At 34.0% G+C, this 14,877-nt stretch overlaps 1 protein-coding gene across 1 annotated transcript; it reads right to left on the bottom strand.

The window, feature by feature from the left end:
- Positions 1 to 12,545: 12,545 nt before the first annotated feature.
- On the bottom strand, positions 12,546 to 14,103 carry LOC128179851 (fibroblast growth factor receptor-like 1). Its single transcript, XM_052847511.1, has 4 exons — positions 14,036 to 14,103; positions 13,743 to 13,804; positions 13,215 to 13,330; positions 12,546 to 12,840 (listed from the first exon to the last, which is right to left on the bottom strand). The coding sequence occupies exons 2-4, from the start codon at positions 13,795 to 13,797 to the stop codon at positions 12,577 to 12,579; spliced, it is 435 nt and encodes a 144-aa protein (XP_052703471.1). The 5' UTR covers positions 13,798 to 13,804; positions 14,036 to 14,103; the 3' UTR covers positions 12,546 to 12,576.
- Positions 14,104 to 14,877: the final 774 nt, after the last annotated feature.

The following is a 14,877-nucleotide window of genomic DNA, read 5'->3' as shown; positions in this document are numbered from 1 at the left end:
TAGTCCTAACCAATATCAGGGAGATAACTCACAGACTCCTTGTCTTTGATGAGTGTCACTTGTCCTAACCAAAATAAGGGAGCTAACTATCAGACTCCTTATTTTTGATGGATGTCACTCGTTCTAACCAATATAAGGGGGATAACTCACTGACTCCTTGTATTTGTTGAGTGTCATTAGTACTTACCAATATAAGGGAAATAACTCACTGACTCCTTCACCCCTGCGAATGTATTCGGAATGTTTTCTTTATCGTTGCTTAGTATGTAATAAATCCAGAGGTGCTCGAATAAAAGTTCACGAAACTTCCCTGAGATATGTTAAGTTCTTGTGAAATTTCGAGCGAAAGTAAAAGTGTTCGGATAATATTCTTAAAATACGTAAGTACTGATTGTTTTTTTTAATATCGTGTCTTACTTTGATATATGTTATAACATTAAAATCTATTAAAACATGTCTTATCATCTATCATCATCTAGCGGTTATTTAAACTAAACGACGCTATTCAGAACAGAGTTATCGTTCGTGTTCAACCACCCTTCACGTGGTTGAAAATAAAAACATTGGGTTGCTTGATGAAATCATAGCTTTGTTTGATGCTTCTGGTGTGTAATACCATGCTTAAAGAAAAAGAATGGATGTCTGTTTTGTGTAAAAACTTAGTATATCGTACCATTGTCAAGGAACATTCTGCATATAATAGTAAAGTCTGTTTCACTATTGATGCTCTCAATACTAATACTAATCCAAAATTAATTTTTAGAAAAATCTTCAAACATGGAATTTAAATTAGCTTTTGCTCATTTATCAGGCTCGTAGCACCGTTTTTGAAAGTAACGTGTGGGTTGACTTATCCGAAAACTTGACGAGCGAAAAAAACCTATTCGCCAATATTCAGAATCCTAATCCGTGTTTGGGTGTGTGTGTGTGTGTGTGTGTGGGGGGGGGGTGTCTTTTATTCTTAATTTCCTTTAAATTTATTACATGTGTGCGACTTCTTAAAATTTTAATTTTCTATATATATCACTTAAGAAGACGTCTGTTGCGATAAGAAGTAACCCCCCCCCCCTCCCCGCTGCTACGTTCCTTTCTATGATCATAGCGCTAGGATCATGAAGCAGTTAAAACCATCGAACATCGCAAAATGAAATGCTTGAAACATGTGTCATTATATTACGCCGATAATAACAAATCTTATTTTAAGTGTAATTTTATGATTTATCATAATCTTACGAATTTTTCAAAGTTGCACTTAAGTCGCTTCAGGATTTTTAGGTACGCATTTAGTTAACAGGATTGATATGCATACACCCCAAACCAAATATTAAAATTTTAAAAATATAATAATATAGATTTGCAAGTAAAGGGTTTATAGTATTAAAGAACGAGTTTTGTTCATGGTTTTATCATTGGTTTTGTTGACAAAGAAATGATTGCATTGCTTGAAATGTAGTTTTATTACCTCACGTGCACATGCTTTAAATTTTTTAAAATGAAAAATGATACTTCCAAGTATGACATCGTTTGTCATAAAAGATATGGAATAATCATTTTTAGGGATTCCCTTTTTTACTCGCCAAAAATGTCTTGTATCACCAGTAGATAGATTTCAAATAAAAGCCTCGTCCTAGACCGCGAATCTTGTCCCCTCTGTGGAATTTCACTATCCCACACTCGTAATAATGAATGATTCTATCAATTTTTCACTATGGGCAGGTATATGACAATTTGAGAGTTATTGCTATATTTGTGCTTATTATATGATCGTATATATCTATGCAGTGTGTATCGTCCCGATCCTCTCAAATTGTCGTTTTACTCATTCCACCTGTATCTCAAACGACCGTGTAGTGAGCGGCCAGCGCGCTAGTTTCCCTTCGTCATCGAAAGCAAGATGTTTTGTCTTGCCTAGATGGCAAAGTGGTTAGCGCGGTGGCCGCTCACTGCTAGGAGAATGGGTTCCAGAGGTCGTGAGTTCAAGTCCCGGCCGGGGCGGAGGTGGAGCTCCAATAAGGTGAATTTCTCTGTGCTTAATGTATATCTTTATCTTTCACTATGGGCAGGTATATGTCAATTTGAGAGTTATTGCTATATTTGTGCTTTATATATATATATATATATATATATATATATATATATATATATATATATATATATATATATATATATATATATATATATATATATATATATATATATATATATATATATATATATACTTGCAAATGTTTCCCTTACATAACACTGTTTGCGCAATCCGCTGTTATTTCTGCATGGGTCAAGAGATCAAAGTAGCGCATGAATAATATAGGTCGTTATTTTTTCTATGTGCTAATCTCCTTGCTCTGAAGCATGTCTTTTAGATATCGTAATGAAAACATAATTTAGGCATAAAAAAATAAACGTATCTGTTGTTTGTTATCCGAAGTTTTATTCATTCATTTTCTAAAAAATATAACATTAATTGCGGGGGATAAATGATTCGGGTATGATAGGCCTGTAAACAGAACAATGTTTATTGATCGACATCGAAACGAGGTGTTCTTGATAATTACAATCGCAATTTATTAAAGGAGTTAATTCAGTTAAAATTTAAGATTTCTTTAATAGTAACCTGAGTCCACATTTCGGTATAATTGATCTTTTCCATCTATAAATTGACAATTTAAAATTTGGGTATGAAAGACCTATATTTTGAATAGTAAATTCATGAAGTTAGCTAACAGTGTAATATTTTAGATATTATTCTTGATGACAAATATGTCTATATATATATTATTTACAAATGTGATAAAATACGTCCTTTAACTCAACTTTCGATCGCTTTGTTTTCAAATTTCCAACGGCTCTGCGACTTCAACAGAAGTGGCACTATTCCGCCAAGCTTCAATCGTGTTTTTCAATGCATTGTACAAGTACATTTTCTTTTCTGTCTCACTTTATCATAATAAAAAAGAGTTGTCTTGTCAAAAGTAGTGTCATATTTATTTATAATGATAATCAAATACTTGCAACATTGTTGTATTTTTTTTGGTTACGTCATCTTAATCGAAGCGACTTTCTATATAGATTATAACAAAAAAGAAAGTACGGACATTGTTATTGTCATAATTTGCAAAAAATGTGAATATAAGAAATAAGGTATCATTTTTGGATGTATATCGTGATATAAAGACAGGTCGGTACGTGATCAAATCTTCCATAATCTTCCATAATCCCATATGGGATTTGATCACGTGACCAACCCGTATTTATATCCCGATATACATCCAAAAATGATTCTTTCTTTTTTAAATATATATACTTAATTACATATTGGCGTCTCCGAAAAATTAAATGCTAGTCTTAGTGAGATCAAAATCTGTTTAAATATATGTTAAATTGTGTTGGGCGCGGTAGAAGGTGGGAGGGGGGGGGGTCGCTACTAAGCATGTTAATTGTTGCAAGAGCAAAAGAAAAAACTTAGAAAATCTTTTCTATTGTCCCGTTTTTTCTAGAACTCATCTTATCCTCCAATTATTGCAGATTAAGTTTAAGATCAACAAACTTCTAGATATTATATTTAGCTACAAGTACCCACATTCTAGAAAATGAACTACAACCACGAAGCACGATTTTGACCCGTGTTTAGAAATCTTGGCTCTATGTCTCTTTAAAAAAAAAGATGTATTAAAAGAAGCTTTGAACAACTGATATATCGTTCATCATTCAGTCAATGAAATAAAAAAAAAATATAAACAAAAGAAAAAGGGTAAAACATATACTTTGGGTCGAAACCAAATCATAAAAAAATAAATATAAGCCGTCAGAACTTAGCATAAGCCGTAACCATAACCCACTGTTTTTGCTTTTTTCCTTGTCAAGATTTCTGATAAGTCAAGCCCCCCCCCCCACTTACAATTTGCTTCCAACGCCACTGAACATATCAAAAATTTAACTGACATATATAAATCTTTAACTATATGTTAACCCTGTTTTACAGGAGTGATATACATGCCTATATTGATACAGTGGTCTGACACACACTTGTTACCCATGTTACCCTGACTCAGAACAGAGTTTTATAGAGATACAAGGGTCTGCAACCCTTGTTACCCTATTTTAGAACAGACAAACGTATAGTACTAGGGTATGTTACCATCTTAACCTTTGTTATCCTATTTCAAAACAGACATGCATACAGATACACGGGTCTGTTACCCTTGTTACCTCGTTAACAGAAGACACAGGTTTGAATAAGAATTTGAAGCATTGTTAAATTCAAATTAGGGAGGGTTATTATTACATTAGCCTCGTTTCATTTGTATCTGGGAAACTGTACTGTATTCTTGCCGTGTCTAAATCAATTGCGCTGCGTTGTTAGTAACAATAAATGGAAAGGAATAAATTATTAAAATTATACTTAATTTTATTGTTTATTTTGTAGGAAGTACCTCACACAATGGAAGTGTCACTATACCACCTTAACAGTTGATTTGAAGTTTAAAAAATCTACCAATCTTGATTCTCATTTCAGACAACATTTATTACAGATATGATAAAGTTTGGCTGGTCGTCTTTGATATGTATTTATTTATAATTGTATCGTGCATCAATTGATACCAACATTTTAGCTCTAAAAGATCATGTTTACAGAAAAATCGATCTTTCTGGTTTCTAATTAAGATTACAAAAAATCATATGATAAAATTGAAACTGATTTTGGTATCATAAAAAAATCATATTTCAAAAAAGGTTCTTTATCATTGCATAAAATAATATACTGGTGCGTCGAGTCACCCTAGTATTATCCATGTATTTTTTTAAACAAGGAAGGAAATTGCTGTCTGTACACGGTCATGTATAGGATTTATGAAAACAATACGATGTCGTCTCACAACTCGACATGATTAATGTGTAGTTATGATACATATATAGGATTTAAATAAAATTGGAACTAAAAATAAAACAAAATTAAAGTATCCTGGTGCATGGGTTTCCGATAGTCTAACACTAAATGATGTCTATAATGATTATCCCTTTAGACAACAATTATAAAACTATATCATTTTTAACCTCATACATAGCATAGAAAATCGCTGTTACTAAATCAAAGAAAGGTCGTCAGTATATGCTTATATTACTATATAGTTTTTAGATATAAATAAACTTGATGCCGCATTTGACCATTAAAAATCAGCGTCATGTGTTTTTGATATTATGATTTATCAGCACATTTCTTTAATAATAATTCAAATAAAAATGAAATGGTCTTATAAATATATCTAATAATGTTTTAATTGTTTTTAAAGATTTTATTTGAGCTTGAATCGTTCAATTATTTAATTTACCCCATAACTACATTTCATCGCTTAACGTTCTACAATAACATTATTTGTATGATATAAGGAATAAGGAATCATTCTTTGAGTATTATGGGGTGATAATTTCAGTCGGGGCGTGATCAAATCCAATAAAGCCCGTTGTGATTTATGATAGATTTGATCACGCCCCGACCGAAATTATCACCTCATAATATTCAAAGAATGATTCCTTATTACTTAGATTTATATAATTTTAGGCCATCGCACGATTAAATCTTTAAATATAAATAAGCAAACCCCGTCGGCGCCTCAATTTGGCGTCATTTGTATTATGGGTTATATAGTACAAAATCGATACGTAGTGTTATCACAGACAAAGACACTGGATAATGTAAATTTTATAAGTTGCGTTCTTATTCCAGACAAAGCTTCATCGATAGCGCTCTTCGGCTTCGATTCTAAGAAAAACTTCTAACGTAACAATTTTGGCATGACATTACGGCATTAGAAGTATATTTTACAAAACGTTAAGCAAGTTTTAAAAATCATGACATTAAGATTAAGGTTTCAAGCAATTTTGATGACCTTTGTAAAATGTTTTTAGTCTCTTTAGTAATTGTGTGATTAAAATCATTGCAAGCAGCATAACTAAGGTAGTGAAGATTTACAAAATCGAAAGGAGGCTCGGTACGTTAAGTGTCATAAGTAATTAAAAAATAACGTAATTTTGGAGAATTTTCACGCGACTGAAACACATGACGACACAATACAAAAAAAACAAACAACTGTAAAAAGTACAAAATTTTCTTCAGTTACACTACTCTACATAAAGTATGGAGACCTTTCCTCTTGGAATGTAAGTAAATTATATCTATATATTTTGTTCATAAATAATGAGTACATTTTTATTTTCTGATGTACGAGGGTTGTTCGGAAATTATTTAGACAACTCGAATATTTCCCTCTCTAAGCGACAAATTTTAGTGAAAATTGGCAGAAACCCCCAAAAATAATTAAACAAAGTAATATTAAAAGATTTAATATTCTGTTTACGACGGTAGATAAATAAGTCGGTGGTCGGGGTCAAATTAAATATATTCATTTTGCTATTTTTCGTGACTTATTTTTTGTCAAGTTTCACTAATGCTCGAGTTGAAATACGGATATTGTACAAATATATTTACTTAACAATAGACATCTGACAACGAATTTACGTTGTCATGACGGCGCAACAAATATACATCAAACTGATGGAAATCTTAAAAGAAGACCTTTGAAGGCAACGCAATTACTTAAACAAAAACTATACGATGACAAGGCATAACGAGCTTTAGGTCTTCATATTTTTATTCATGTCCAATACATATTTCTTTTTCGATATCGTCGTCATCCCGGTGTATACAATATTGATACGATATCAATTTTACATTGTAAACGTTGCCGATATTTCTTTGCCGTTAACATCGTCAACATCGCAACGTTGACGATGGTGAACCGATATCGAGTTAACATCGTCAACATTGCCGATAATTCTTTGCTGTTAACACCGTCGATATCGCAATGTCGACGATAGGCCTATAGAAAATCACCGTGTTGGTCATCACTGCGACATTGACAATGTCGACGATGTAAACAGAATATCAGAGGTACGATGTAGTCACGATGTTGACTCCATGTCGATCAACATTGCGATGTCGACTCGATGTTGTTCAACATTGCGATATTGACGATGTAAACAGTATATAAGAAGTGCGATGTAGACACGATGTTGACTCGATGTCGACCAACATTGTGATGTTGACAATGTAAACAGGAGAGAAGGAACACGATGTAGACACGATGTCGACTCGATGTTGGTCAACACTGCGATATTGACAATGTCGACGATGTAAACGGAATATCAGACACAATGTCTACACGATGTTTGTCAACACTGCAATGTCGACGATGTAAAAAGAAAAGAAGGCATACAATGTATACACGATATCCTCTCGATGTCGATCAACATTTCGATATCGACGATGTTAACAGGATATTAGAGGTACGATGTAGACACGATGTCGATCAACATTGGGATGTTGACGATGTAAACAGGAAACAAGACACACGATGTGGACACAATCTCAACTCGATGTTGGTCAACATTGCAATATCGAAAATGTACACGGGATATATATGGTACGCTGCAAATGCAAATTTAATAACAATGCTAATATGATATTGACACAATGTCCACTAGGTTTTGGACAACATTGCGATGTCGACAATATTGATAAAACATCGTGCATTGGACATACCTCAATATTTTTGCCCCCGATTATTTAATTTATAGAATTAAGACAAAGGGACTAAATACCAAGTACTTTTTTACATACCAAGTGTTGTCAACACTTGTAAAATATGTAAAAAAAAAAATGACTGCAGGAGACGCAATTCACAGAAATTTTTACTTTCGTATACAAATAGTTCGAATTTTTTTTTACAAAAGGCAAGAATGAGAGAAAATGTAAAAAATGACATCTTGAAATGAAAACAAAAGATGAAAAATAAAGAACAATTCTTTTTCCGTGCGTTTGTAAGGTGTTCAATACACAGAAACAATGAGACGCGTTAAAATGCTGTTGCGCCGGGTCACTGGACGAGCATCGTTGATCCGCTTACCAGCAAGTATCTTTTCATGCTATGGACAACAAGCTTTTCACATTGATACACTCTATCCTGATTTACGTTTTGGTGAAATTTCAAGAGTTTATCTTTTTTCCTAAATGAATAAGAGAAAATATCTCAATAATTTCCGGACAACCCTCGTATATAATTTGATAAAGTAAATAAGAGGAGTTTTGCACATATTTTTAAAATAACAACAGGTGTGAGGGAATGCAGCAAACGGCAGAGTCAGTGGTTTTTTTTTTGGGGGGGGGGGGTCAGATAGTGGGGACTTAACAGCAAGTGGCCATCAGGAGAGAGACAGAGGACATCGTAGAGATTCTGTAGAAACGCTTTACACCTAAAGATAAGGTCATAAAGATGATGAGTGGAAGTCGCAGAGAAGGATTGAGACTGAAGGGATCAGATTTCGACTTTATGTTGTGGCCAAACAACCACCGAGTGATCATCGACATGTCTCAATCGGAGTATTACAACACAGCCAGTACAACCTTGATTCTCTCTGACATTTCTGAGAGTCCACCAGGATTCACTTAACTCCAGCTACTGACACCAACACCAAATAGAATTATACACGCATCATTAGTCATGATAAATTCTAGAGCCTATATATCTAGTTCTATATGGACTCAGTTAACGTGTTCAGCAGTAGTGCCTAATTCTACTGTACCTGGACCCTGTGGTAGTGGTGTCCTGGGAAGGACAGAATATGACACTGCCTTCTGTTTTGTTTCTGATTTTTGACCTCCTTCTGCCTTTTCATGGATATACAGATGTCACTCATGGCTTGATCCTGAAGTTGTTCATGATATTGTCAGAAAGGGATGTCACTTTGTAGCAATTGGACACTCATTAGGACCAAATGAAAATCAAGAGTGGAGAATTTCTTTTTCTCAGGCAGAATATAAACTTGTGTATTCAATGAACCACAGTCAGTTTTTGACATATGGATTGTTAAAATTATTTATAAAAGAAGTTATAAATCAACAATCAGAAGAACCCAATAAACTGTTGTGTTCCTATCACACGAAGACAACAATTTTCTGGGTGATTCAACAAAACATGCTACCTCACTGTTGTCCACAAAATCTCCTGGCTGGTTTCTGGGTCTGCTTTAAACTCCTACTTAAATGGGTGTATGAAGGAGTTCGCTCAAACTTTTTCATCCCACAAAACAACCTGTTTCTGACAAAGGTCAATGGCTCAGCACAAAAAGATTGTTCCTACAACTATATGAATTGTACAAGAAGGTCTGGCCTGCCTGTTACAGAGTTCCTCTCTCAGGTCCTTCATCATTGATTTACTATACAATCCCAGACTTTCTTTATGTACAGACGAGAGACTTATCCTGTCTGAAGTTGATCATGACGAAGAACTTGTCTTTGAGTCCTCTAAATTTGGCATAGTTCTAGAGCGCCGTACAAAAGCCATACACACAATAGAACAGTTAGTAGAGTCACCACTGACACGCTATCAAGCTGTTACATTACAGAGACTTACAACCTCCATATTTCAGTATATTACCTTCATGTACACTAACACAGGTGTAAACAAACAGACGTATAATGCAGAAACAATGTCCTGCTGAAATTAGCAGCCAAGTTTGGGTGTGTTTCTGACATGTTGTACATTGCCATGTATTATTACAAGACACAAAGATACAGGAAAGCTTTATCTATTATAGAGATGACAAAGATCATGTTAGCACGGCCATATCTGGTGTATCACAAACATATAGACAGAGAGAGGTATACTGAGACTGTAGGGGGACAGTCCTGGTCTACTAAGATGAGACAGGCTGTAGCAGTGGATATAGTACTTGACAACAGAATCTGTTATATCAGTGAATTAATACCAGAACAGTCTGTTCAACGTGAGAATATTTGCTTTTTAGTTATCCCAGTGTTTGTAATGTTCTACTTCCTAGAGTTCTTGTGTTACAGACACATTGATACAACATTATCACAAGCAGCTCTAGATAAGCTACATGTACAGGTCCTAGTCCACCAAAATCAGGGACTGTATGTAGCTGTTCTGTACAGAGACATCTCCTGGGAGATCCTGGGGATCTGTCAACAGATCACAGGGAACCTCCAGGCTGCTCTATACTCATAGCAACAGTCACTAATCACTCGGTAGCCTTTACACAGCATACAAACTGCTACAGAAAGGAGAATAAAAGATATCGTCTGTCGATTGAACAGCAATAATTTGTAGCAATGTTTAAAAACTATTTTAACTTTTCACAACGATATTGTGTTGAATGGTGGACCGTTATTTCCCTTTTCTTCAAAGTGTAAATCAAACGATATACAGACCTGTGTAAGTGACCTACAGGGCTTTTATTTCCAGGTCTCAAAGTTGGGCAGTAGGGTACAACCAGGTGGTTTCAAGGTGGTTTCGAGGGGTTTATCTCCCTTTCTTTGGATCACAAGTTCGAGAACTCTCAGTACTCTAATACTTTTCCTTCTTGACCGTTATCCTCTAGTGGCTCAATGGCTGGTGTTAGTGACTGCTAGCTTCAGTATGGTTATCACTCGTAATTATGAAGTACATGTAAATGTTACTCGTTGAATGAAAACCATACTCCGATACAATACGTCAATATCTTGTTGAACGAAAGGATTTTCATTTCTATGACATTCCCATTCTTTCACTTTAAATTGATTAAGATACGAATTATAATTTCTCTTACTTTCTGAAACTGCAGTAAAAATTAAAATATTAAAGGACTATTTCACAATTAATAAAATATTATACTGAAAAACTTAAATTTAGAAGGGGGTCACTATTCTACAGGGATCACTGTTCTATAGTGTATGTATAGTGTGCTATCTTAATGAAAATGACACTTATTCCTCAGGCAAAATGGTCATTATTCTTCTTTACTCAGGCTCTTTATAAGACATTGTATTTTTCTACGTAGAATAATGACCGGGGATCATTTTATATATTCTACGTCGAAAAATGACCCCGGTCATTATTCTACGGGGGTCATTATTCTTCTTTACTCAGGCTCTTAATTATACATTGTATATAAGATTCTATACATTCAATTTTTATTATTGAGCCGAGATCAAGGAAATGCATTCACTTCTCTGCCAATGTTACGGATTGACTCGACACAGGTTTTTGTGTAGCTGCAATAATATAGCCCTCTCCGATTTTTTATATCTGATGTTAACTGGGAGGGCTACAATTCAACAGAATCTCCTAAATGGTGCAAAATTAATTTTTTAATGCGGCTGACTTCGGTCTGAAAAGATCGATTATATATTTGACTACCTTTAGATAAAATGGTTTTTTAATTCAGGTTGAACAAATTAACCGTATATAAATCAAAACCCGATAAAACACATCAGCATATTTACATTATCCAGTGTCTTTGTCTGTGATAACACTACGTATCGATTTTGTACTATATAACCCATAATACAAATGACGCCAAATTGAGGCGCCGGCGGGGTTTGCTTATTTATATTTAAAGATTTAATCGTACGATGGCCTAAAATTATATAAATATAAGTAATAAGGAATCATTCTTTGAATATTATGAGGTGATAATTTCGGTCGGGGCGTGATCAAATCTATCATAAAGCCCTTCGGGCTTTATTAGATTTGATCACGCCCCGACCAAAATTACCACCTCATAATACTCAAAGAATGATTCCTTATTCCTTATGTTTACCAGTCGTCTTTTTCAGCAGTCATGACAGTTCTCGCGTGATTTTATGGGATGTACGCTTGGAGTTTTGATGGGCTTGATAACGTGAATGTCAGTGTAAATAATTGATTTTACCTCGTTATATCACTAAAACATCATTTAAGGAAATGGTATATAATGGAAAATTCATATTTACCGCGTTAATTATGTTTAAAATAAAATGTCCCAAAATAAAACCGGTCAAGGTCAGTAAACATGGCGGACAAATTAAACTTTCGTTGTTGACATACACGAAAAATAACCGATATATGGACTATACTTTATATTTTTTGGATTAATTTATGCCATAGATATCTACAACGTTTGAGTTCAGGTAAGAAATGCAAATGTTACTGTCAATTATAAACGATTTGAGACGAAATCGTTGCGGGAGTGAATCACTCCCGCACTTGAACCATTACGGAGATCCTATGGAGTTGTAGCCCCCCCCCCCTCAAAAAAAAAAACCGGAAGAGGGCTACATTATTGCAGCTACTTTTTGTGATAATGAGTAAGAAATTGTCAGTGATAGTCGTTTACTATAACTGTATACAGCATTCTTTGAATATTGTAATATGTTTTCCAACTCTAATCAAGATATGCTTTTTTAAAATAAATTATTTGTTTTTGTGAGCAAACCAATGTTGAAATATATCGAGGTTCGCAGCTTAAAGAAAATAGAGGTTAAAAAAAAACAAACAACGGTAACATCATTATTTGAAAGAATTACCTCGTTGGGAAGTTAAACAGCATGATAATCACTTGCATGAATTTCTTGTGTACATATTAAGCAAATCTTGTTCGATGTGAGAAATATTTGAAAGGACGCTTTTCCGTTTATAATTGTTACAAATGAAAAAAAAACTCCTGAATTTTATTTAATATTTCAACAAATTACACAATTTAGGGCGTTGGCGTTGTAGACAGTACAGATGTGATGTACAAGTTGGTGAACTGCTGACTGAATCCAAACCTGTTGGAAGCCAAACAGGCATACAGCCCCTCGTCTGCCTCTGTTACAGACTCTAAGACAAGAGGACTCGAGTACACGTTCCCTGGGCCTTCCTCCATTCGTCCTGATTTCAGGACGGTAAAGAGTTGACCGTTCAATTCAAATGTCAAGATAGAAGGCGGGTAAAACAATGTATTATCCACCTTCTTAAACCACTGTGAAGATATACGGAAAAGAAAAACCAAATTATTTCGTCACAGTCCTATAATAACAACAATCTTTTTCAAAGATAAACAATTCGTTCAATGACTGGAACGAGCTTTTTCTGGTACCATACAATATTTTACTTGGTATAACGATATGGTATGATTTGACAAGAAAGTCTATATGTGGCATTGAGTGTATTATGTCAAATTTCGTTCTGCAAATACAAGATTTGCAAAGGGACTAAATATTCAGCCTTGGGTGACTTTGTTACCTTAGAAACAGTGACATTTCTGTTAGCTACGAAATTGTAATGCGAAATCGCAAAATACATGATTTCGGATTACAAATGCCGTAGTTACCTAGGAAACAATGGATTTGTTACCTGTATGACTGGTCGAGTCTTGCTGGTTACGTGACACTGCAGGGTCCAAGTGTCGCCCTCGGTGACCATTGTATCGGGAATTATTTTAATCTCCGGTTTGTCAACGTTGGTCATTACTAGTGTTGTAAGACATAAAACAAAGGTGCATGAAGACAAAAAAACATGCATGAGGCATGGGGAAAAAAGACGGAGAAATATAATCTTGAAAAAAAAAGCTTTTTAACATCTTGATAGCAGTTACTTATATACCGAATTCAGTCCATGGATAAACCCATGAATAAGAATATAAAGAAAAGGAAAATCAATCAATATTATAGTTTGGTATGGAACATTGACATATGAAAATGAATAAACGAACCAAAAATCAATTTAAATACGTTCATACTCTAAAGTACAAACCCTACATCGTTTAAGAATCATATGTTATGTAATATATATTAACATTATTGAAGTATTGTTGAGAATCACTTTGAGAGTATTGGAATTTTAAACGTCACCAATCTTGAAAAATATTCCCTGTTCACATACCCCTGCAGGATCCTATTGACAGAAGAGCCAAAATCATCATTATCAAGACCAACATTTTTCAACTACAAAATCCAAAGAGTAGATGTTATTCTTGCGCCAAAAATTGAACTTATATGGTTGACTACCGATGCACAATTTTTTCACCGAAGGTTCTCATCTGTACTTTACCACGTGATGCGTTACTTGTACCTTTATCAACACACATTTCATTATGCATGTATTAATTGAAATGTCGCATCTTGAAACTCGTTTTATTTTTAAGAGGATGACCGCAGATATACAAAATTACCTACCTTAATCAAATATACCCCTTGTATGGACCACCACTTTTTCCTAGCTTTGTGCTGTTGTAAACTCTCTGAACAGATGTTGATTTTAGGCAATTTGCCTTAAGTACATTTAACATATGGATAATAGTTGTAATGATAGGAAAATTGAGCAGTTTACTTAATCACTCTGTTTCAAAGGCGCACCATTAGTGTACTTACAACGTTGTTCCACACCAACAAATGGTAAATTATATATATATATATATATATATATATATATATATATATATATAATATATATATATATATATATATATATATATATATATATATATATATATATATATATATATATATATATATATATATATATATATATATATATATATATACACACACAGTCAAACTTGTATTAAGCAGTCACTTGCGGGAGGCACCCAAAATGACCTCTTAACATATGTGACCTTTGAAAAGAGACTTTTGGATTTGCCAACATCAAATACCTTATTAAAACAATTATTCATTATTTACGTTCTGTTTCTTCAAAATTTTCTTAGGATGCCACAGTCGTGTAATATTACAATAGCAACGGTGAACTGTCAGGGGCTAGCAACTTTTAACAAACGTTTTCAAATATTATAAACCAAAAAAAAATACTTTATTATTTTATTGCAGGACACTTACTTTATATATGAAAATGAACCATTCACTGATTCCCAGTGGGGATACAGATGCATTTTTAATTCATATTTGTCAAATTCAAGAGGTGTCTGCATACTTTTTCATAACAATTTTGAAATCAAAATCATAAGAGGTGAAAAGGACACAGATGGTAACTTACTTGCATTGGATCTAATCATTGAAGA

Source organism: Crassostrea angulata, chromosome 4, assembly GCF_025612915.1.
Source record: "Crassostrea angulata isolate pt1a10 chromosome 4, ASM2561291v2, whole genome shotgun sequence".
NCBI classification, from domain to species: Eukaryota; Metazoa; Mollusca; class Bivalvia; order Ostreida; family Ostreidae; genus Magallana; species Magallana angulata.
Note: the sequence above shows the minus strand (reverse complement) of the source record. Positions and strands in the feature narration are given on the sequence as shown.

What these genes read in the sequence shown, in the direction of transcription:
- LOC128179851 (XM_052847511.1), bottom strand. Translation starts at nt 13,797, where the DNA reads ATGTTGGTCTTGATAATGATGATTTTGGCTCTTCTGTCAATAGGATCC. An exon ending in GTCAATAGGATCCTGCAGGG is followed by an intron (nt 13,331 to 13,742) that starts GTATGTGAACAG and finishes TTACAACACTAG; the next exon opens with TAATGACCAACGTTGACAAA. An exon ending in AGACTCGACCAGTCATACAG is followed by an intron (nt 12,841 to 13,214) that starts GTAACAAATCCA and finishes ATATCTTCACAG; the next exon opens with TGGTTTAAGAAGGTGGATAA.